This window comes from Geotrypetes seraphini, chromosome 3 (genome assembly GCF_902459505.1).
Source record: "Geotrypetes seraphini chromosome 3, aGeoSer1.1, whole genome shotgun sequence".
Lineage (NCBI taxonomy): Eukaryota > Metazoa > Chordata > Amphibia > Gymnophiona > Dermophiidae > Geotrypetes > Geotrypetes seraphini.
Genome location: NC_047086.1, coordinates 190961314 through 190985681, shown reverse-complemented (window position 1 = coordinate 190985681; position 24368 = coordinate 190961314). Strand labels below are relative to the sequence as shown.

The 24368-nt window shown below is 42.1% G+C and overlaps 1 protein-coding gene across 2 annotated transcripts in view; it reads right to left on the bottom strand.

Annotated features, from left to right (window-relative positions):
- Nucleotides 1-24368, bottom strand: part of NCKAP1L (NCK associated protein 1 like) — a 265246-nt gene that overhangs the window by 191310 nt on the left and 49568 nt on the right. Inside the window, exons 1-2 of one of the 2 annotated variants that reach the window (XM_033938674.1) lie at nucleotides 21536-21662; nucleotides 7501-7611 (exon numbers count right to left, since the gene is read on the bottom strand). In XM_033938674.1, the coding sequence (XP_033794565.1) occupies nucleotides 7501-7611; nucleotides 21536-21637 (213 nt within the window). In that variant the 5' untranslated portion in view covers nucleotides 21638-21662. Of the gene's footprint in view, nucleotides 1-7500; nucleotides 7612-21535; nucleotides 21663-24368 lie in introns of those variants that run through there. The other variant, XM_033938673.1, reaches the window with a different exon arrangement.

Here is a 24368-nt window from a genome sequence, read left to right as displayed (position 1 = left end):
CCTGGATTGGTGCACTCAGCAGCAACAATTTTTTCTACTGAATAATAGTCTAGGTACAATGAAAGTAAATAGCAAAAATGTTTGAGTAGATAATTAAGGAAATCTTTTTCATATTGCTTGCTTATGGACTGGGAAAAAAGACTGTTCAAGCAAATGTCTCCAGAACTGCTTTAATGGAAAAATGTGATTTTTTTTTTTTAAGTACTTTGTGAAATTTATTGTTGTTGTGAAATTTATTGTTATACTTTGTTTAAACTTAAAAAGCGGTGTCATTAACAGTGAATCCAATCGAAAACAGGGTGAATCGAATCGAATGAAATATTTTTCTCTGAATCGGGCAGCACTATTGGCTACCATGAGAATGGGCTACTGGGCATGATGGACCATTGGTGTGACCCAGTTAGGCTATTCTTATGTTATGTTCTCATCTGTAGGGGCCTTTGTTTTCACTTCTTATTTTAATGTATTTTTTTCCTGGGAACTTATCAGTGTTTTTTTATAATGGGAACAAAAATGGAAGAGAATTAATGTGTGTGGAATGGGGGGGTAACTAATTTCTTCAGCTAAATAATTCAATCCACTTCAAACAGACATAGGAGAACTCACGCACCATTCACACACCCTCCAACCAAAAACGTCAAAAGAAAAAAACTGTTCGACAACCTCCTAGCCATTCGAGCTGCAACACTTGACCCCCAACTCTACAACCTATTGACCTCGACCACAAACTACAAAACCTTAAAAAAAGAAATAAAAACCCTTCTATTCAAAAAACACATAAAACCAAACTAACATAATCAGAACTGTCCCAAGCATCACCTGCAACTACTCCATATGTACTTCTGATGTCATGACAATTCCGACATAATTTATGTTATGTTATGTTTGGAATAATGGTTACATAAATGAGGTTCAATAAAAGAAAATTTTCACTGCCTGTTTCTTTTTTTTTTTTTTTTTTTGTGCCGTTTCTATTCTGACCATTTATTCCATTTCATGGTTATTGCAAAAAAAAAAAAAAAAAATTTTACATGGGGGGGGGGGTGTCAAAAAATGATGGGCCCCGGGTGCCACATACCCTAGGTACGCCACTGCCTTAGTGTAAAATATAGACAGCAGATATAAATTCAGACACATTTTGATCACTAAATTTAAAATAAAATCATTTTTCCTACCTTGTCTGGTGATTTCATGAGTCTCTGGTTGCACTTTCTTCTTCTGACTGTGCATCCAATCTTTCTTCCCTTCTTTTAGCCGGTATGCTTCCTCTCCTCCAGACCTCGTTCCCTCCCCCAACTTTTCCTTCCTCTCTCCCTGCCCTTTCTTTCTCTCTGCCTCCCTTTCTTTTCTTTTTTTCTGTTTCTCTTCTTTCCTTCTGTCTCCCTGCCTGCCCTTTTTCTTTCTTTCTCCCTGCCCTCCCCCAAGCCACTGCCACTGCCATCGGGGACCAGGCCCCAAACTGCCACCAATAACAGGCCCGAAAGCCGACACCGCCCCAAGCTCTCCCTGCTTCGGCCGACCAGCATTCCTCTCCCTCACGTCAATTCTGCCGTCGGGGAGAGGAAGGCTGATTGGCCCAAGATCGCGACCTATTGGGGAAAATGCTGCCGGGTCCTGCCTTCGTGGAAACAGAAAGTAGGCAGGACCCGGCAGCAAGAAGAGCAAATGCTTCACTAACCTGTCTCCCGCCTTAGCCCATAGCGAACGCTTGCTTCAGGGCTCTCAACATGTGGGTGCCGGCTTCCCTTCTCTTCCCTCCCCCCCCCGGACATAACTTCCGGTTTCGGAGGGAAGAGAAGGGAAGCCGTTACGCACACATTAGAGCCACGGAGCATAAGTTTGCTACGGGCTGAAATCTCCAAGCTGTTTTTTTTTTGTTTTTTTTTAATGTTCAGCAGCGGCGGCGGCAGCAGATGACAGCTGGGCGGACCGCCCAGCTAAAAGGCCCTAGAGAGAACACTGGAGAGGAAGGCTGATCGGCCCGGTAGATCAGGACGGCAACACGAGTCTATCACGGAGCCCGGGATGGGCTCCGCGATCGACTCGCGTTGCCTTCCTGAGCTACTGGTCGATCGCGATTGACGTGTTGGGCACCCCTGTTATAGACTTTTCCTTCAGGAACTTGTCCAAACATTTTTTTAACTCACTGCACCAACTGCGTTTACCACATTCTCTGGTAACAAATTTCAGAGCCAACTGTTCACTGAGTAAAAAAAAAAAAAAAAAATTCCCGTTTTAAATGTACTATACTTCCCCCTCCGTATTCGCGGTTTCTGTATCTATGGTTTCAATTATTAGCGATTTTATGCCAAAAAAATCATGTCATTTTTCAGGCTATTTTAAGCCTTAAGGGGGTTAAGCCTTATCTGGTGGTCAAACAGATTTTCGGGCAGGAGCAATCTTCCCACGCTCCTGCCCCGTGCAGATCGCTCACAGGAAATGGCTGCCTTGAGCTCCTGTCGTAGTCTCTGCCAGATACTTATGACTTGGATTGGCCTCTGTGTAGATGGAATATTGGGCTAGATCAGGGGTCTCAAAGTCCCTCCTTGAGGGCCGCAAATCCAGTCGGGTATTCAGGATTTCCCCAATGAATATGCATGAGATCTATGTGCATGCACTGCTTTCAATGCATATTCATTGGGGAAATCCTGAAAACCCAACTGGATTGCGGCCCTCAAGGAGGGACTTTGAGATCCCTGGGCTAGATGGACCACTGGTCTGACCCAGTAAAGCTATTCTTATGTTCTTGCTATTTATGTTTCTAGATTGGAAAACTAGTTCACAATCCATAATAGGACACTGCTTCCTATGCCATAATTTTTCCATTTTCTCAGGAGTCTTTACTGGGTACTCTGTCAAATACATTCTTGAAAATCCAAATACACTATATCGGTGAAGCATTACTTCCCTTGCCTAAATCTATGTTTGTTCTGTTTCATTAAGAATAACTGTTTGTCATAGAGTGTATAGGAAGTTGCTAGTTCTCTTTAATAACACTCCTTCTCAAAGCCACCTTAGGAAGCCACTTCCTATAGTATAGAGCAGAAAAGGTGTGACATGAAGGGAGTGGTCCAGGTAGGGAGATAAAACTCCTGAGTACATCAAGCCAGAGAGGCTCAGTGAAAAAATAAGCAGCCCTACTGCAAATGCCTCTACTACAAACGTGTAAGCTAACAGTTACCTAGCTAAGGGCTAGATTCACTAACTCTCTGATCTGTGTGCGATCCGTGTCTGTTAGCATGCAGGCCGACAAATTCACTAAAGGCCTGCATGTAAATGGAGACATTGATGAATTTATTTTAGTTTTTGATATAATAACAAAGTCATTGATATTTATAAATAGTCAAAATTTGAACCCAGAAGTTAGTTATAAGATAAAATAAAATGTAGAATTAATGGATAGGAAGGAGGTTTGAAGTAAATGATTACACCATATGCATTCAAGATGAGGACCTGAAATAACATCCATGTTATAAGAGGTTCCTTTACTGAGAACAGAGCATTTTTATGATACTTCAACCTCCTAGTTTAGTTCTCATGTGGGTGAGTTTGTTGATAAAGTGGGGCATCTAAATGTCTTACTAAATTATAAAATAGAATTTTGATACTGATATGTAAAAAGTTTTTTAAAGGAAATAGTGTATAAATTATCCTGAAGACTCCCTTTTTTTTGATTGGTAACTAAGTTACCGACAGGTCTGCAGCAGTCGGGTTTGCCAATAGTAAAACCTGATTCAAAATAGCCAAGCAATTGTTAGTGAATCAATCAGCTTGGCTATTTTGCATGGGGTTTTACTCATTTGCATGGGAGGATCGAGATAGGATCACTGCAGGCGTTAGTGAATGGGGTTGGAGGGAAATCTGGCCGTAAAGGGCTCGCAAACCGATTGGTACACGATCGGTTTGCTTTGTGAATCTAGCCCTAAGTAGGCACAGTTTTATCTTGGAAATCTTGAAAGAATCCTGATTTTAGAGGCCCATTTCAAAATTTGTAACACCTTCCTGGTATGGTCCTCTAAAATCAGGATTCTTAGAAGATTCCAAGATAAAGCTGGCATGGATTTGTGTAACACTTGACTTTGAGACCTGTCAACAACAAGCCTGAATAAAGCCTGCACCTAAATCCCAAGAGACATAGGTAGGCTTTTGCTCTTCAACCCTTCCGTAAACATCTGAAAACCTGGCTTTTCTCAAAAATCTAACACTCCCTCCTCATCTGACATCCTAGCCCTCTAACTTCCTTCTCTCCTCCGATCTTCATCTAGCCCTTTCCTGGAGTTTCTTTCTCATTACAATTCCTGTAAACCGTGCCGAGCTCTACGACCGTGGAGATGGTGTGGTATACAAACCTAAGGTTTAGTTTAGTTTAGTTTAGGCTTTTACAAAGCTGTGCTGCCAAGTCGCGTACACTAGATGCTGAGCCACCCATAAGAATAGAATGGGCTTCTTGGCAGCGCAGTTTTGTAAAAAGACCTATTTATTTCTGTGAAATAGCCAGGCTTCAGAATACTGTATCTGTGAAGGCCGATACTATCACAATGTTTATATTCTGTAGTTTTGTTATTTAGAATTCTTTCTACCATTTTGCCAGGCACTGACATCAGGAGGCCTACTGGTCTAGAGTTTCCTGGATTTTCTCAGAGCCCATTTTATTATTTCCAACCCAACAGATATTTGAAAGAATTATACAAGAGGGGTTCAGAATGTTTGTCCATCTGTCTGTCTGAAGGCAAAATAACACTCTGAATATTTAACGGAACGGGATGAAACCTGGCATGAAGGAAAGCTGATAAAAATACACATTGAGTTTGAAATCGGACTGGAGATTTCAAAGAAATAAACCCCCCATGTCCCCACCCAACCAACACCAAAAAAGCATTGCTCCGTGCATTTCTGCAGGACGAGTTCCATTTTCTGTAGCACTGAAATTTAAATACAGTGAAACATAAAGGGCCTGTTTTACAACAACAGCCCCGAAGCCCTTTAAATCTCTATGGGCTTCGGGGCCGTTACCGCGGCTTTGTAAAACAAGCCCAAAGTCTTACTTTCAAATTTCCTCTACAGTTTTCTACTGTGCCAACCACCCCAAATTCTACCCATTTGCACAAATTCCCCCACCTACAAAAACTACCCTCCAACTCACAAACTATTGCTACTCCTAAAAATTATCCCAACTGCTGCTACTACCTAGCAAGCTGCTCCTGCCCCTTAAATTACCTCCCTGCAATCAGTCCAGCCTCTTCCAACAGTCTCACCCCAATATATACCCCTCTAACTGCCCCACCATTCTGCAAACTGTCCTCACCCCCCAAAAAATATCTAGTTTGAGGGGTGGGGAAGCAATTGCAGGGGGGAGTTTTACAGGTGGAGCCCTTAGGAAGTTGTAGTTTTTGAGAATGGGGCAGTTTCTGTGGTATACAGTAGTTTTGTGAGGGTAGGAACACTTTGCAAAATGTTGTATGAGAGGCCAGGATAGTTTTTTGGGGTAGGGGCAGTTAATATGTGTAGGAGGGCAATTGTTTGAGAGTATTTTTAGGTGTGGGGCAGTTAGCAGGGAGATGGGATGGTTGGAAGGGTTAGTTTTTTGGAATCGGGGCACTCTGCAGGGTGGTAAGGTGGTTGCTGGAAGTAGAGTAGTTTCCAGTGTACTAGGGCAGAGGGTAGTTTTTGTGGATGAGGGCAGTTTGTAAAACAGTGGAGAATTGTGGGAAGGTAATTTTTGTGGGTCGTGCAGCCTGCAAGGTGTTTGGCAGTTATGGGTTATTTTTAGTGTGGGGCAGTTTGTGAGGTAATTGAGAAGCTGTGGGAGCATAGATTTTGGTAATGGAGCAGTTGACCGGGAGATATGATATTGGAGATGATCATGATTATTCAATTTAATTATTAAATTCACAGGTGGGAGGCTAAGATCCTGAAAATTAATGGAAGAAAGCACAAAGCTGAAGAAGTTGCCTAGAATGCCTAATACATTTGCACTGGCCCTAGGCAGTGGCGTAGCGAAGGTGAGAGGCACCCGGGGCGGTGACATCCCTCCCCCGCCCTCTTCTCCTCCTCTCCCTGACCTCCACACGCTCCCTCCCTGCCCCCTCCTGCGCTACGCACTGCTTCCCTTCCTCCATACCTCTGTAACGTTCCTGGCGCAAGCAGCAACCTCCAAGCTGCTGTCGTGCCAGCATCGGCTCTTCCTCTGACGTCACTTCCTAGGCACAGGTCCAGGAAGTGATGTCAGAGGTACAGCTGACACTGGTGCGACAGCAGCTTGGGGATTGCTGCTCGCACCAGGAACAGTTACAGAGGTATGGGGGAAGGGAAGCCACACACACGCATGGCAGTGGACTGGGTGGCGAAGGATCAGGGGGCGGGGGCGGGGGCGGAGAAGAGGATGGGTGCCTACACCCTCACCAAGATAGCGCTCGTGAAAGACCGCCTCTTCCCCCCCTTACTACTCCACTGGCCCTGGGTAATATAACATTCAAAATCTTACCTCTTACATTTAAAGTTAAGCAATATAATTCTCCTGGATTCATAGACCGACTAATCACCCCATATATCCCAATGAGGAGACTCTGCTCCAGTCAACAAAATCTTTTAATCATTCCCTCTCCAAAGCATATAACACCACCTGAAAAAACATTTTTTTCAATAACAGCTCCCACTCTCTGGAATACCCTTCCATCATACCTTCATCGGGAAACCTCATTGACTAGATTTAAAACCAATCTTAAAACTTTTTTATTCAATGATGCCTATGATATTATATCTTAAGGCACAACAATTTTAACTTGATTTAAGAAGTATTTTATTATCCACCTACCCCTCGTTCCTAATGTGATCCTCCCTCCTTCTTTCCTATCCAGATATTGTAATTCCTTATAACTATCTTACCCTATTGTATTCTATGTCTGTCTATGTAATGTATCCCCCATTCTTTATATTTTCTTTCCCCCCCCCCTCCGCTTTTATTGTACACTGCTCAGTATTATAATGAGCGGTACAGTATATCAAAACTTAAATAAACTTGAAACTTCACTTGTGGCTGCTGTTGTCATGTCTCAGGACTATGTTTCACTTATGTGCGGTAGCCTGCAGTAACCAAGTGACGCAAACATAAGAACAGCCACTGCTGGGTCAGACCAGTGGTCCATCGCGCCCAGCAGTCCACTCACGCGGCAGCCCCCAGGTCAAAGTCAGTGCCCTAACCGAGACTAGCCCTACCTGCATTTGTTCTGATTCAGCAGGAACTTGTCCAACCTTGTCTTGAATCCCTGGAGGGTGTTTTCCCTTATGACAGACTCCAGAAGAGCATTCCAGTTCTCTACCACTCTCTGGGTGAAGAAGAACTTCCTTACGTTTGTACGGAATCTATCCCCTTTTGACTTGTACCTTAACAGCTGTTGAATTTAAGGAAGGTTTGAAAGCACACATTCTCAACAAGTAAAACAAAGGATGATAGCTGAGGAGGAACTTAGGGCAACCAACAATGTTTAACCTTTCACTCACCGTGCTGTTTCGAGTGTCAATGTTGGGAAACTTCTTGTTGATGTATTTGATGGACGACTCCATGATCTTCTCTGTGAAAAAAGCTGGCTTTGACTTTGTGTCTGAACATGTCTGGAAAAATGGAGAGACACAAAAGAAAATTAGTGCCAGCCTGGTATGTCAGATAGAAGCATCAGGTCAACCTATAAAAGGCAAATGGCCAAATGCCGTACGGAACATGTACTCACACAGGGCTGTAATACTGTGGGTTGCCACAAGACATGTGAAACACTCACATATGACTGTACTGTTAGGAAGCACCATATGGCTCTAATTCTAAGGCATGCTTAAAGAAATATGAGATCTTCACCTATAAAATATACTGTAATTGCTAATATGACACCAAGGTCATGTAGTGTTCTAGTGTAATGACAGTTCTTCCCCAGCCACCTTACTCTCCTGACTTGGCCTCTGCTGACTTCTTCTTGCTTCCTAAATTTAAATCCACGCTGAATGGAAAGTGATTCGACACCATTGAATGAAATAAAGCAAAATTCGATGCACCAACTTTTGGCAATTCGTGAAGATGCGTTTAAGGACTGTTTCCAGAAGTAGAAACGATGTTGGGAAAAATGTATACTTAGGGAAGAGGAGTACTTTGAAGGGGACCCAATGGAATAAGTTGTAAGAAGGTTTAATAAATTTTTATAAAATCAGTCCTGGAATTTTTTGAACAGACTTCATATAGTGGGTTTTTGGTGGGTTTTCATGGGCTTACACTTTCCACCACAAGTGTACTAGTTAGGGTGCCATATGGGCCTGGGTTCCCTTTTCTGCAGTCCCCTGCACTGCCCACTAGGCTTCTCCGGAGACATGCCTGCAGCTCTACTAGGATTGGCCATAGTGTAACTGTTATACAGACAGATATGACCCGGTACAAGATCCTTTATCTGAAATTCTGAAAATCGAAAAGCTCCGAAAACTGAAATATGATGCAAACTAGAAGTAGTCAATTTCCCTGATGTGACACATGCTGATACCAATGCAAGAGCATGTGTTTCTCCTATTCTCTGTGCAATTCAGGTTGGAAGGCTGGAAAAATGCAAAGAGAACTGGGTCTTGAGGGCCACATGTGCATGTGTGCCAGATTCCACTCCGGGTGACAGTGAGAAGCACGAAAGGTCTGTCCTTTAATATTGTGTTTTAAGTTACATCGACTCATATTCAAGTCCTAGCGACTTGATAAATTAAGATCCAAAAAGAAGTTGGTTTTGTGCTACTCCAACCAGGTGTTAATATTAGCATTCCAAAAACCAAAATATGCCTGGTCCCAAGGATTTCAGATATAGGATCTTATGCCTGTACTGTTTCATGCAGATATTTGAGGGTTGAGAGGGAATCAATGACTACTGAGGGGAGTGTGTGGTGGGTCATATTTTCAGTCCTCCAGTGGTCATCTTGTCGGTTTGGGTACCTTTTTGACCCTTATTCATTTTAAAAACAGGTTTAGCTCAAAACATCCAAAATTATGCCCTGGACATTTTGTAAAATGTTTGATTATCACTGTAAAATGTCTAAGTGCTAAGCATGCCCTAATCCCACCCAAAACATGCCTCTAACAAGCTCCCTTAAGATTTAGATGAACTGGAGACAAAACAACCAAAAAGACATCTAAAACATCAGTTTCGAAAATGCCTACTTGGACATTTTGACTACTAGGATGTCCAAGTGTCAGTTTATGCCATCTTTTGGATGTCTATCTTTTTTGAAAATGAGCCCTAATCTGTACACCACTTGGCTTTGTCTTCCAACTGATTTCTTGCTTTATACCCAAAAAGGTTTTTACTGTGGAGCTGATTCTATAAATGGTGCTTAAATCAGCCAGCGCCTAGAAGTTGACCTGAACTCCCCTTCCCCCGTTCCTGTGGATAACACTATTTTGCTCTCAGTCTATTCAGTTCATAACCTCAGAGTCATGTTTGACTACCTCTGTCTCTGCACATATCCAACAGACTGCTAAGATCTGTCATGCCTTTAACATCACTAAATCCGTCCCTCCCTTTCTAAACACATTACCAAAACCTTTATCCACACTCTCTTCACTTTCTAACTAGACTATTGCAACCCACTGAATATCCCTTCAGTCTGTTCAGAATTCTGCTGCATGATCTATCTTCTGCCAGAGTCACTGCACAAACATAACCTCTTCTCAAGTCACTTCACTGGCTCCTTATCCATTTCAACATACAGCTCAAACTTCTACTGAATTACTGGCCTACATAAGAACATAAGAATAGTCTTACTGGGTCAGACCAAAGGTCCATCAAGCCCAGTAGCCCGTTCTCACGGTGGCCAATCCAGGTCCCTAGTATCTGGCCAAAACCCAAGGAGTAGCAACATTCCATACACAATCTCAATGAACAGCAAGGTTCTGGAATTCCAAAGAGTAACAAGATTCTAGAATCTCAAGAGTGGCAACATTCCATACTACCAATCCAGGGCAAGCAGTGGCTTCCCCTATGTCTTTCTCAATAACAGATTATGGACTTTCCTTCATGAAATTGTCCAAACCCTTCTTAAAACCAGCTACGCTATCCGCTCTTACCACAACCTCTGGCAACACGTTCCAGAGCTTAACTATTCTCTAAGTGAAAAAAACATTTCCTCCTATTGGTTTTCAAAGTATTTCCCTGTAACTTAATCGAGTGTCCCTTAGTCTTTGTAATTTTTGATGGAGTGAAAAATCGATCTACTTGTACCCGTTCCACTCCACTCAGGATTTTGTAGACTTCAATCATATCTCCCCTACAAGTACATTCATTCTGCAGCTCTTTTCTCCCTACATCTCTCCCCAGGAATTTCACTCATCAGGAAATCATTCTTTTCTTTTGCACTTTTCATCTATTATCCTACGTTTCTTCTACTTTGTTGCATCATATGCCAGGAACAAATTCCTGAGTTGGTACATCATGCTCACTCTCTCTTGTCCTATTCAGATCCAGACTAAAAGGCCATCTTGTCCAGGCAATTTTTAAATCATAACTCCTTTTTTACCTGTTTAATACCCATACAGTTTTTAATCTTTCCCTATAATAAATGGAACTACCCAATCTCTTATTTGTCTTGATTATCTTTTTTTAAATTTAATCAACTTTGTTTGGGAGTCAGGCAAACCACATCAACACTGATAAAAAAATTAAGGTGAGGCATTTCCATAAATAAAATCTAACAGAGTATATAACTTATTTTGCTTTAATCGCTATTATTTTATTTTGTTATTGTGATGAATGTATTGAGGTGCTATTTTCTGAAATGTATATTGCGCATATGTATTTGATGGTCTACACCATATGTTTTGTTTGTGGTTTTGTAAAAATATAATAAAACATTTCTGAACTTAAAACAAAACAAATAACAGCAGTGTAAACCCTTCCAGAGACAGCAAACTAGATGGTGGAAGAAAGGGCACAGTGGATTCTTATCTGCACCCTTTCCCCCAAAGTTCTTGTAACAGACCACCAATTGAAAAACCATATTGATACAAAGCATGAACAAAGACATATACATATTACCCTGACTCATCGAAAAGAATGTTTTATAGCATACATGTAGAACCCCCAGTGAAGCCCCAACACTTCTCCTAAGCCCCGCATAAACCTAAATCCATACAAGGTTAACAAATATGGAAATCTGTAAATGGACCATTTATCTATTCAAGACTAAGCTATGTTGACAATGAGAATGTATTCCAAAATCCCAAAGGGTATCCAAATGGATTGGAGCAATTCCTACTAAGAAGATGACTTGCTCTATCTAATATCCCTCCTCTCTAAAAGAAGCATTGCAGAGTCCAGCCATTGTGGAAAGCCTTCACCAAGAAAAAATCTTTCCCACAATTATGTGCAGAAGTTAGAAAAACACTATTAAATAAAAATTAAAAGGCAAAATGGTAAGAGATATTGCACCAACCTACTGAAAAATGTATACGCTTCCAGAAAGCTACATATATAATGGGAGAGCTGCAAAAAATTAAAGTGGTCTTTAGACAGAAGGTCATGAGATTCTTGTAGGGCAGAAAAGGGGATCATACAAGAACTATCATCCAAAATGTATGCAGGCACTGAACACACATGTAAAAGACAATTCCTGCTCAACAGAGCTAATTAAAAAAAAAAAAAAAAGACAAACACAGGTGTCTCCCTTGGGAATGAGTATATTAAATGTTTGGCATTTGCTGATGACATTATGATGGCAGTAACTGACCTGAAAGAGGCATAGCCCAGATTTTATTTGTCTTTTTTTAATAGATTGTCAGCTCTGTTGAGCAGGAATTGTCTCTTACATGTGAGTTCAGTGCCTGCATAAATGTAGAACTGCTACCAAAATAAGTAGAAGTAGCAGTATTAAGTGTATAGCAGGAAGAAAAGTCATCACAGAAGGAACATGTGAATCTTCTGTTGTCCTACAGGTCAGATTGCTCATACCCACCCTGGTCCTGCCCCACCATCAGTCTCGCCCCTACCCCTGCTCCACCCCCCACCTTTCATCCATTTTGTTAGTCCCCCTTCCCTTCTTCTGTACCCTTTTACTACTTCTCTCTTTGCCTCCCTCCACCCCCGCGGGTGCTTCTCTCTATCTCCTTTCAACCCCTCGCAGATGGTTTTCTCTCTCTCCTTCCCTATATCTCCTCATGGGCGCTTCTCTCTCTCTCTCCCTCCAATCCTAACCCCCCCCCCTCCCACCGCAGGTGCTTTTCTCTGTCTCTCCACAACCTCCTCTCCCATGGGGTCTTCTCTCTCTCTTTCTCTCTCCCTGCTTCCCCCTCCCCCATGGGCACTTTTCTCTTTCTCACACTCTCCACAACCCCCCTCCACCACAGGTTCTCTCTTCCTTCCTTCAACACCCCCCCTCCCTCCCAAAGCAGGATGGTGCTTCTCTCTCTCTCTCTCTCTCTCTCCCTATGCCTCTCCACTGTTCCCCAGCAACCTCCTTGACAAATTTTAATCTTTGGGCCAGCAGCAGCAACATGAGGACATGTTCAGGTAAATCCAGATGTCTAGTAACCTTACCCCAGACAGGGGAGAAAGCCATCTGGAAACCTGGACAGTCCTCTAAAAAGAAGATATGTCTAGATAAATCTGGAAGTCTGGTAACCCTACTATGATTTCAAAACTACCTGCATAGACAGGTAGCCAGAATACACCTGGAGGACTTTACTGAGAGGTTTAGAAATCCCATTTTTGGGCCCTGATAGAAACAATATGGTCAGGAACACTTCATCGGCAACTACAGTAGATTGTCAAGGGTAGTGAGAATTATACTCAAAAATGAAATTTAGGAAGGCTTGCAAAATGTGAGCAGAGGCAAGCGTGGGACTAAACTGAGAGGAATCACTTTGCCCAGCTATGACAATCATACACAGGAAGGCCAATGTCCGTTCAGAATGGTTTCAGGGGTACCCCGGGTCTAGTCTCCGACTCCTCATGCTAATCAATACATTTTCTTTTCCTGGTAGATTTAAGGAGCTATTTCCCACGAAGACAAGAACATCAAGGCAGTGGGTGTTCTGCCGCCCCTCACCCTCAGTTCTGCCAGTCTTATGGCATGCTTCCTCCTAGGAAAATGAGTCAGATGCGAACAAACTAGAGCTGCTGCTACTACTATCAGAACTGGAACTGTGTTTCCTCTTTTTGGATTTGTGACACCTCTTGTCCTTGTCCTGCTCATGTCCCCTCTATTTTGCACTTGATTGCTGGGTTGTGGTGCTTGTATGATCATCACAACAGTGTCAAACTTTCCTTTGTCACTGACTAAGCCATCTCTACCCAAGTTATCCTGCTCCTTGGATCTGTCCAAAGCATGTTAGACCATGCTGCCAGAGTAGCAGGACCTGTTCAGCTCTCAGTGTTTCAGTTGAAGGTAGCTTGTTGTCCAAGGACAGGGTATTAGGTATGGGTCTGTTAAAGCCGCTGTATATCAGGCTGTTTATATGAAGGATTGAATACATCAACAGTTAAAATGGGCTGGGAAGTGCAAGGGGGCCACTACTCAGGTGCCACTGAGGGCTTTGCAAATAGGAGCCTCCTGGAGTGGGCCAGTTTTTGAATACAGGAGGTTGTAAAAAAAATTCAGAAAAACTCCGTGGAGTGAAATGAAGGGCATTATAATCAAAGGATAAGGGGTGAGACAAAGTGGCTTCAGAATTCATATTGACTCCTTGCCCTCTGTTTGGATCTCTTACATTCAAAAGTGGTCTAAATTGGTTCAAATATGTGGGGTAGAGTGCTGTATCACACCTATATTACTTATTTAATTAAAATACTTATATCCTGCATATCACATTATCTATACGGGTTACAAAATATACATACATAGAAACATGACGGCAGATAAAGGCCAAATGGCCCATCTAGTCTGCCCATCCGCAGTAACTATTCTCTTTCTCTCTCCGAGAGAACCCACATGCCTATCCCAGGCCCTTATGAATTCAGAGACAGTCTCTGTCTCCACCACCTCTTTTGAGAGACTGTTCCATGCATCTACCACCCTTTCCTTAAAAAAAGTATTTCATCAGATTACTCTTGAACCTATCACCTCTTAACTTCATCCTATGCCTTCTAATTTCAGAGTTTCCTTTCAAATGAAAGAGACTCGACTCATACACATTTATATTACGTAGGTACATAAACAAAACAAAACATGTCAAAATATATATTTTTTTTTTTAAAAAGGAAAATAATTTACAGAATTTACAGAATTAAAACAATACATATAACATCTACCACTAAAAATATCTCATGGTACATTTCCAAAAGCCTCACTAAACAAAAGAGCTTTCAATATTTAAGGAAAGGATAAAATCAATAATAGCACGCTCTCCTTGGGACCAAGAATTCAGCATATACTGGTTCAGGTTCTAACAAATAAAGGATTAGGAGTGGTCAAGGAGGTAGCCATACTTGTCTGTTGAATGCTGACTTCACCTATACCAGTGGTCTCAAACTCAAACCCTTTGCAGGGCCACATTTTGGATTTATAGGTACTTGGAGGGCCTCAGAAAAAAATAGTTAAAGTCTTATTAAAGAAATGACAATTTTGCATGAGGTAAAACTCTTTATAGTTTATAAATCTTTCCTCTTAGCCAAGTCTTAATAATAATATTGTCATTTATAGCTAAAGAGACATATGATCAAGAAACTGTTTTATTCTATTTTTGTGATTATGATAAACATACCGAAGGCCTCAAAATAGACCCTGGTGGGCCACAAGTTTGAGACCACTGACCTATACTTTTGCAATCACCTTGTATAGCATCAAGGAGATCACAACGGCTATAACTCTCAAGATATAGTTCTGTTGAAGAGCAGTTTTGTTTAAATCATCAACTTGACACTGTTATTGTTCGAGCCATTGAACTTACTGGTTTAAATGTTTACATTCTTCGATTTCAATGGCTTGCCCTGTGTGGCTTAATAGTACACTTAGCTCACTCTGGGTTGTTAGTTGGGGCTCTGTAAGGCATGGCCACTGTCTTTGCTGTTTGGGGTGTGAACATAAGAATTGCCGCTGCTGGGTCAGACCAGTGATCCATCGTGCCCAGCAGTCCACTCACACGGCGGCGGCCCTTAGGTCAAAGACCAGTGCCCTAACTGAGACTAGCCTTACCTGCATATGTTCTGGTTCAGCAGGAACTTGTCTAACTTTGTCTTGAATCCCTGGAGGGTGTTTTCCCCTTTAACAGCCTTTGGAAGAGCGTTCCAGTTTTCTACCACTCTCTGGGTGAAGAAGAACTTCCTTACGTTTGTACAGAATCTATCCCCTTTTAACTTTAGAGAGTGCCCTCTCGTTCTCTCTACCTTGGAGAGGGTGAACAACCTGTCTTTATCTACTAAGTCTATTCCTTTCATTATCTTGAATGTTTCGATCATGTCCCCTCTCAGACTCTTCTTTACAAGGGAGAAGAGGCCCAGTTTCTCTAATCTCTCACTGTACGGCAACTCCTCCAGCCCCCTAACCATTTTAGTCGCTCTTCTCTGGACCCTTTCGAGTAGTACTGTGTCTTTCTTCATGTACGGCGATCAGTGCTGGACACAGTATTCCAGGTGAGGGTGTACCAAGGTCCGGTACAGTGGCATGATAACTTTCTCCGATCTGTTCATGATCCCCTTCTTAATCATTCCTAGCATTCTGTTCACCCTTTTCGCCGCCACCGCACATTGTGCAGATGGCTTCATTGACTTGTCTACCTGTACTCCCAAGTCTCTTTCCTGAGGGGTCTCTCCGAGTACTGCACCGGACATCCTGTATTTGTGTATAAGATTTTTGTTACCGACATGCATCACCTTACACATATCCATGTTAAATCTCATTTGCCATGTTGCGGCCCATTTCTCTATCGTGTTTATGTCACATTGCAGGTCTTTGCAATCCTCCTGCATCTTCACTACACTAAATAACTTCTTATTGTCCGCAAATTTAATTACCTCACTCGTCGTACCAATTTCCAGGTCATTTATAAATATATTGAAGAGCACGGGTCCAAGCACCGAACCCTGCGGCACTCCACTCAAGACATTTTCCAGTCCGAATATTGTCCATTTACCCCCACACTCTGTTTCCTATCCGCCAGCCAGTTTTTAATTCACGTGAGTATTTCATCCTCGATTCCATGGCTTGTAATTTTTCGAAGTAGTTGTTCATGCGGGACTTTGTCGAACGCCTTCTGAAAATCCAGATATACAATGTCGACCAGGTCGCCCTTTCTATCTGCCTGTTTATTCCCTCGAAGAAGTGCAGCAAGTTCATCAAGCAAGATCTTCCCTTGCTGAAGCTGTGCTTGCTGATCCTCATCAGATTGTGTCCGTCAAGGTGATCAATAATGCGGTCCTTCATCAGCGCCTCTACCATCTTTCCCGCTACCGAGGTCAGACTCACCCAGTCTGTAGTTTCCCAGATCTCCCCTCGAACCTTTCTTGAAGATCGGCGTAACATTCACCACTTTCCAGTCTTCCGGAATCCTTTCTGATTTGATCAACAGATTGGCTATTAGTTGAAGCAGTTCAGCTATAGCCCCTTTTAGTTCTATGATTACCCTCGGATGGGAACCTCTGTTGATTCTGTATTCATTGTAGGTCCAAAGTTGTTTCCTGTAAATTCTGAACCTGGCTGCGTGGCTCTGTATGTGTCAGCCTGATTATCCTTCATCATGTCATGGGGGTCTTTTATCAATAGTTAAGGTGATGGCAGACATCTTCTCTTGTATGTATGTACATCTAGATATAGATATGGATGTATATTCTTTTTTGTAGCACAACAGGATACAGTTATTAGTGTCCAATGCATAGGTCTGAAGGAAAGCGGTAAAACTTCTGAATGATTCAAGAAAATTTGACCATGTAACTCCTCTCCTAATTGAAGAGCACAGCAGATTTCCTTCAAGATCTTGACCATTGTAGATAAGGAGTACTACACAGTCTCTCCCCCTATCTCTTTCACCTGCTAATCCCCAACATGCCATCTGGAATCCTTCACTTCTCCTAATCAAACACTTAAATAATGCCATCCTTTCAACACATTTGCTATGGCTTTGTCAGTACTAAAATCTTTAGCACAATAGGCCCCTCCTTGTGGAATGCTCTCCCTTCACACCTACGCCTTGAATGCTCCCTAGAGAAATTTAAACCTGGCGTAAAAACATTTTTTATTAAAATGCTTTTCCCGATCCTTTTCAGAACCTAAAACCTGGGATTTATCTCAGTCTTTCTGGCTCTCCTTACTATCCTATACATCAATGTAGTTCCTTTTCTTCTATATTTTTCCCTTCCTCTTGTAAGGACAGTATATCAAACTGCAATAAACTAGAAGCTAACCGGACTGCAGATAAAACGGCCATTTGCAACATGTCCACCAACTAGGTAAAAGGTGATATGGATACAATTGTGCAAATCTCAAGTTGGCCACTAAAAGGGCTTGACTTTGGCAGCTAGAAGATGTTAACAGATGGAACAGAGCTGAAATAGTCACCTGAGGTGGAGCAGGGGAGACTGATAGGATAGCATTATTGGGTAAGATTATCCATAGTATAAGTTCTATAAAGCCCCTGGAAATTTGTGATTCATGCAGCATGTGCCCCCACACACCGAAGCCACAAGACCCCAGCTCATCTTAGTGGATTTACATATTACAGTACCTGGATCATGGAGAAAACATGCTGTAAGAGAAAAGGACAGATACTTGGGCCAGTGCCTTGCTCAAAGGCAGATTTAGACATGTAATCAAAGCACTGCCCTACCACTGCCACCTAAGTCAATGTTTTGGTCCAGGTAGCTGTTAGTGTTCTGCAATGGCTATAAAAGCAGCTGCTGCACAACATGGACAAAGTGAGCTACTATCACCCAAGGGCTAGCATGAGGCAGAATCAGTGCAACAGTGGTTTTATACCTCCTCTGCTGAAGCCTCTCACCCACGGTGGAGTGCCAGATGTGCCACATAAATTTATCTGCCACAGGGGGAAGGGGAGGGGGGCAGGCAAGTGCACAAGACAGTGAAGGGTAACTGTACACATTCAATGGTTCAAGAAATGTATCACAACATTATTTGGACAATTGAACAGGGGGTGGCAGGGGTAGCAGAGGTATCTAGAAAGGCTTTTGTTATAGAAGGTGAAAGGGTTAAATCTCTGCATTTCCAGCCCCTTGGATCCAGAACTGACTCTCAGAGCTAGAAAACTAGATTTTGTAGAGACTGCAGAGGAAAACCGTCACAGTCTGCATGGCACTGGAGCCAGGTTTGTTTGGTTTTTCCATCTGGAACCCTGCATTTCTTTACATTCCAAAAGAATCAAAAATACTCCTTCCCTGATGTTCATTTAGGCCCTGATTCTATAAATAGTGCCTAACTCAGCAGATGCCCAGGAAAATGGCACCTAGTACATATCATTCAAAATTAGGAGGTTGCTTTAGTCTTTTGGTGCGATTTTACTGTGGAAGACGCTGTCCCGCACTGGCTGAGCCGCTGCTTTCTACAAGTTTAAACTACCCAATTGTCTACAGCAGTGTTCACACAATTTCTTGAGGAAGACAACCCTGGATGCCGAAACTGGGATCCTAGTTGGGACCACTCAGAAGACCTGTCTTTATCTAGATAGGTCCTCGCTCATAGACTTGTGACTTTCATAGAAAGACTCATCATATATGATAGACTCTAAAAACCATATCGTATTCCTATGGTACTTAAATATTTGTACTAATAAAGCAACTGGTTGTTTTTGGGCATCTCATCTGCCTCTTTTTGTTTGTTTGCATTCAAAATTAGGAGCCATATATAGAATTGTGCCTAGTGGCGCCTAAATCAAGTTAGGCAGCGGCATATTACACCAGGGTTTTCTTAGCCTACAATACCAGCGCATAAAGTAGGCACCTACCAACGCCTAACTCAGTCCAAACTCCACCCCCTAACCACACCTATTTGTGCCAGTAGGCACCTTGGTGTACATAAGACACCTATATTGAAGATGTAGGTGCATACTGCGTTGGCACCTACCGGCTAATTCATTTTTTAAAATTGTTTTATAATCAGTTTTTAATGATGATTTCAATTATCTTCATTAATTTACCAATTAAAAACAATTAAGTTAGGTGCCTACATTGATAGGCGCCTACCAGTAGGTGTTGTACATAGAACCAGGGCCTTAATCTGTATCTGCATGCCTCTTCAAGTTCTGGATATCATTGTAGCCAATGTGTAGCCAAAAAAGCAAACAGGATGCTGGGAATTACTAAAAAAGGGATGGTTAACAAGACTCAGAATGTCATAATGCCCCTGTATCGCTACATGGTGCAAACTCATTTGGAGTATTGCGTTCAGTTCTGGTCTCCTTATCTCAAGAAAGATATAGTGGCGCTAGAAAAGGTTCAAAGAAGAGCGACCAAGATGATAAATGGTATGGAACTCTTCTCGTATGAGGAAAAACTAAAATGGTTAGGGCTCTTCAGCTTGGAAAAGAGACAGCTGAGGGGAGATATGATTGAAGTCTACAAAATCCTGAGTGGAGTAGAACGGGTACAAGTGGATCGATTTTTCGCTCCGTCAAAAATTACAAAGACTAGGGGACACTCGATGACGTTACACGGAAATACTTTTAAAACCAATAGGAGGAAAATTTTTTCACTCAGAAAATAGTTAAGCTCTGGAACGCGTTGCTAGAGGATGTAATAAGAGCGAATAACGTAGCTGGTTATACTAAAGGTTTGGACAAGTTCCTGGAGGAAAACTTCATAGTCTGTTATTGAGAAAGACAAGGGGGAAGCCACTGCTTCCCCTATATTGGTAGCATGGAATATTGCTACACCTTGGGTTTTGGCCAGGTACTAGTGACCTGGATTGGCCACCGTGAGAACGGGCTACTGGGCTTGATGGACCATTGGTCTGACCCAGTAAGGCTATTCTTATGTTCTTATGTGTCGCAAACATTTTAGGCTGCTGGCACACTAATCTTGGGGCTGTAGCTGGAGGACACCTGGAAATGCACAGATGTCCTCCAGCCGTGGCCTTGAGACTCCTATTACCAACAGTGGGGGAGAGCTGCAGAAGGAGAGGTGAGGAGAAGGAGCAGAAGTGCTGGCAAGGAGGAGAGGCGCCAGTGCTAGCCGCAAGAGGTACGTCCTGTAAACAGTCTGCCTGCGCCTCTCCTCCTCGGTGGCATCTGGGGGCACACAGTTTGCGATACAATGTTCTAAACAGAAAGACACAAAGAGCAGGGCATGGGCTGGATGGAAGGACCACAGGAAATGTAGTTGAATCAAGCAACTGTTTACTGACCTGACATAGATCATGTTTTGGCCTATGCCTACATCAAGGATCTAAACATATAAAACTTAGCATAAAGAGTATCAAAATATAACAAATAAAAGTGAACAATTTATATGTAGATCATTACCCTCCCCCCCCTTTTTTTTTTTTTTAAATAAAACCACATTAGGCTTTTTTATCGCCTGCCCCAGCGATAAAAGCATTCCTATGAGTGTCGGAGCTTTTACCATTGGGGCCAGCAATAAAAAAGCCTAATGCGGCCTTTTTGTAGCATCAAATTCCTATGAGCATAAAATTCCTACGAGCATTGGAGCAGTGTCGGAACATTTAATGCCCCGGGCCGCGGTAGAAACCTCTACCGCAGCTTGGTAGAGGAGGGTCTGAGTTCTTAAGTACGTTTTTCTGGCTGGAGCTTTTCCCCCCCAATACCTACACATTTGTGTTCATCCTTCCCTTACTATCCTTGATATATACTGTAATCTTTTCTTACTTTCTATTCCTTGTGTATCTGTTGATTTTGTGTTTGTTGATGTATTTTTTTTTCATTGTTTTAATATTCCCTGCCTCGCTTTTAAATTGTAAACCATATAGAATTAGCTTTTGTTAATATTGGCACTGGCAGTATATCAAATAAACTGAACTAAACTAAACTTTACCCTCAGTCTGAATGTCCGAGGTTTCTGTCATCCACTTTCTTATCGTCTCCTCTCCCCTAATTCTATTATTCTACACATACCCAAATACTCCTTATTGCATTATGTTCGCCACACCCACATAAATATACACTCACACTTATCCTTCTATACACACCACAGGAATCTCCAATAATCCACTTGGGGATATCAGTAGCAGGGTCGCAATATCTTATTTCTATAAAAACAACTGTGAACTATGGAGGCAACAATTTACCATGTCATCACCCTTTAAACATCACATCACTTTATGTAGTACTCTTTGGGCCCTTTTGTTTATAGCATACCCATTCCAGATTGCCCTTCAATTTACATGTCTGCAACTCATATGATTCCATGTCATGCATTCTATTACGCCACCCTTTCATTGGGAGTTTTGTGTGATTATCAAAGCACAGAGAGACCACCACCCTCTCACCCTCCTTCCCCACCCCCGCCCAACTTCTACCCCATTCACTTGTTATAAAGCTCAGTGAGCAACAAAGCAGAGCTATTGGCATGAGCAAAAATCCTTTTTAGGGACCCAGCTATGCCCATCCATCCTGGGGCCTTACCTTTTTAATGTTGTACACACGGATCAGGACCCCTTTACCCCTGTCATTGAGAATTGTGAGCTTCTCAGCCAGCTTGTGCTGGTAGGCTGAGGACAGCGACATTGCTAGTGGCTCTGGAAAAAGTACACAGTCAGTGTGTGACCAGAAACACCGTCTGATGCTAACTTGTCCAAGCTAGAAAATGCAGAATCTCAAAAATAGATTCCCCACACCCTACCAGCTTCCCCAACTGATATACAAAACCAGTGGTTTTCTAATGATGTGACTGCTCTCTGGTTTCTCATTGGTTCATAGGGCAACTTCAGAAGGGGGTAGACCACAAGACTCATACCACAGCTCCATTTCCTGTACAAAAGACATCTGCAAAACTTCTCTGCACAGCAGAAGAGAAACTTCCTCTTTCAGGTTTATAAATATGTAAGCCAGTTTATAAGGGATCTTTCTATGGGAACAAACAGCAGTGATGCTTGTCTGCTGCAGGCACTAAAGAAGTTCCAAGTTTTATCCTTAATGCAAGTCACTTCAAGATATTATTCTGTTGAAATGGTCTTCTTTGGCTAATCTGTCAATTCCTGAATTTGGTTTCTGTTTCGTAGCTCAGACAGAGCTAGTGATATTATGAAGATCACAGGAGGATGGAATCCTACACATATCGCAACAACCATATCTGGGAGAGCAGAAGGTTTGTGTAAAGACTTCTAAAAGGTCCCCTTACCCAGGGCAGAATTAATTCTTCGAGGACCCCTAGGCCTACAAGTACAATGGGTCCCCCTAGCCCTGCCCTCGCCCCTCCCCCATTTATATACCTGTTTTATTTACGTCTTTATTTCCACTTGTATTTCTTTTATTATAAAATTCAAAACAAACAACAAAGACTACCATATGTGCCAGTGTACCGTTTTAGTTCTATGCAAGCCCCAAACATCTCTGAACAAATCCCCCTTCCTTCCCTTCTCACCTACTTGCCCAGGACTTTAACTCTGAACCCTTGCCATAAGTATATAAAAGTGTTCAAATGCATTATAAAGCAGGAATACTATCCAAAACATAAGTCTATATTAATAACCAAGTTTGCAACTCCTCTCAACTGCCTCACTCAGTCATCCAACTTTGACTCATATGTATGTACAGTGCTCCCCCGCGAATTCGCAGTCCCGATCATTCGCAGTATTTTCCGACCATGAACGGAAGGCAGGAGAGGGCAGCTGGAGAGGCAGCAGAGGGCAGCCAGAGAACCGGCGAGTGAAGGAACTCACTCGCTGTATGCTCCGACCACCTCTTCCTGTACTAAAGTCAGGTCTCACCAATCAGGAACTGCGTGTAACAAAACAACAAGGCAAGTGGTCCACCAAAGAATCCATCATAGAACAAAGTGCTCCCAGGAACCATGCCTGATGCATTTCGCCAAACAAGGCTGGTCGATACTAACAGAAAACCATGAGTTTTATACACACAGGACACAGAACCACTCTCACCCAGTATGGAATAAGTAATCACAAACTAACAACACCCCTCCCTTTTTTTTTTTTGACAAAAGCACACGAGGTTTTTAGCACTGGCTGGCGGGCTGAATGTTCTGCACTGTTCTGACGATCATAAGAATTCTATGACCAACAGAGCAGTGCAGAGCTTTCAGCATGCTGACTTGTGCTACAAACCGAAGGAACGGTACAGTTTAGGGGGTGAAGAAACAATGGTGCATTTCCTCAAATACTGAACAAAATATAAAGATAGCAGATGTAAATTTGAAAAAAAACAGAAATAACAAATCATTTTACAAATTAACAAATAAAACAGAAAATGGAAAATAAGATAATATCATTTTATTGGACTAATACATTTTTTGATTAGGTTTCAGAGGTGAAACCCTCATTCCCTAGGTCAGTAAAATATACTGCTGTTAAAGTATCCTATCCTGACCTGAGGACGGAGAATTTGGCCTCTAAAAGTTAGTCAAAAATGTATTAAAAACAGTCCAATAAAACGATCACCACATTTCCATTTTCTATTTATAAACACTTATCAACACAGCTACAATGCTACTTTATCCTATAACAAAAAATTAAAAAATAGAATTTTTTTTCTACCTTTGTCATCTCAATTTTCATATAGGCTCTCTATCAGCTGAATTATGTGTTTGAGTATTCCAATTTGCACTAGAGTTCTCCATAGGGCTCCTTTTACGAAGCCGTGGTAGCGGCTTTAACGCGCACGATGTTCAATCACACGCTACCCCTATGCTAGCTGAAAAACTACCACCTGCTCAAGAGGAGGTGGTAGCGGATAGCGCAGCCAGCGGTTTAGCACACGCTATTACGTGCGTTAAACCGCTACCGTGCCTTCGTAAAAGGAGCCCATAGTTTATTGTAATCCACACAGTCAAAAGCTTTGCTGTAGTTGATGAAGCAAAGGTATAGGGCAGTGGTTCTTAACCTTGTTGGAGGTACTGAACCCCACCAGTTTCATATGCGTGTTCACTGAACCCTTCTTTATTGGAAAAATAAAATATGATTTTTACAAATTCAAAACATAGGTATACAGTGAGGGAAAAAATAATATCAATTTTGAAAACAAAAAAGTTCTCCTATATTTCAAATAATAATAACATAATTATGAAATTTACTGCAAATCAGTGTGACTTCTGCTGTTGCCTCTTAGAGACCAGTTCAGAAATGCGCGGCTTTACCTTGGCAAGTGCCACTCTCATGTCATTTTCGCAACAAAGTCTGTTCCTTTTCTTCATTTTTATGTCCAGCATCCTCGAAAAGGATTGCTCGCAAAGATATGTTGTAACAAATGGTATGAAAATTTCCAGAGCTTTCTTAGCAATAAC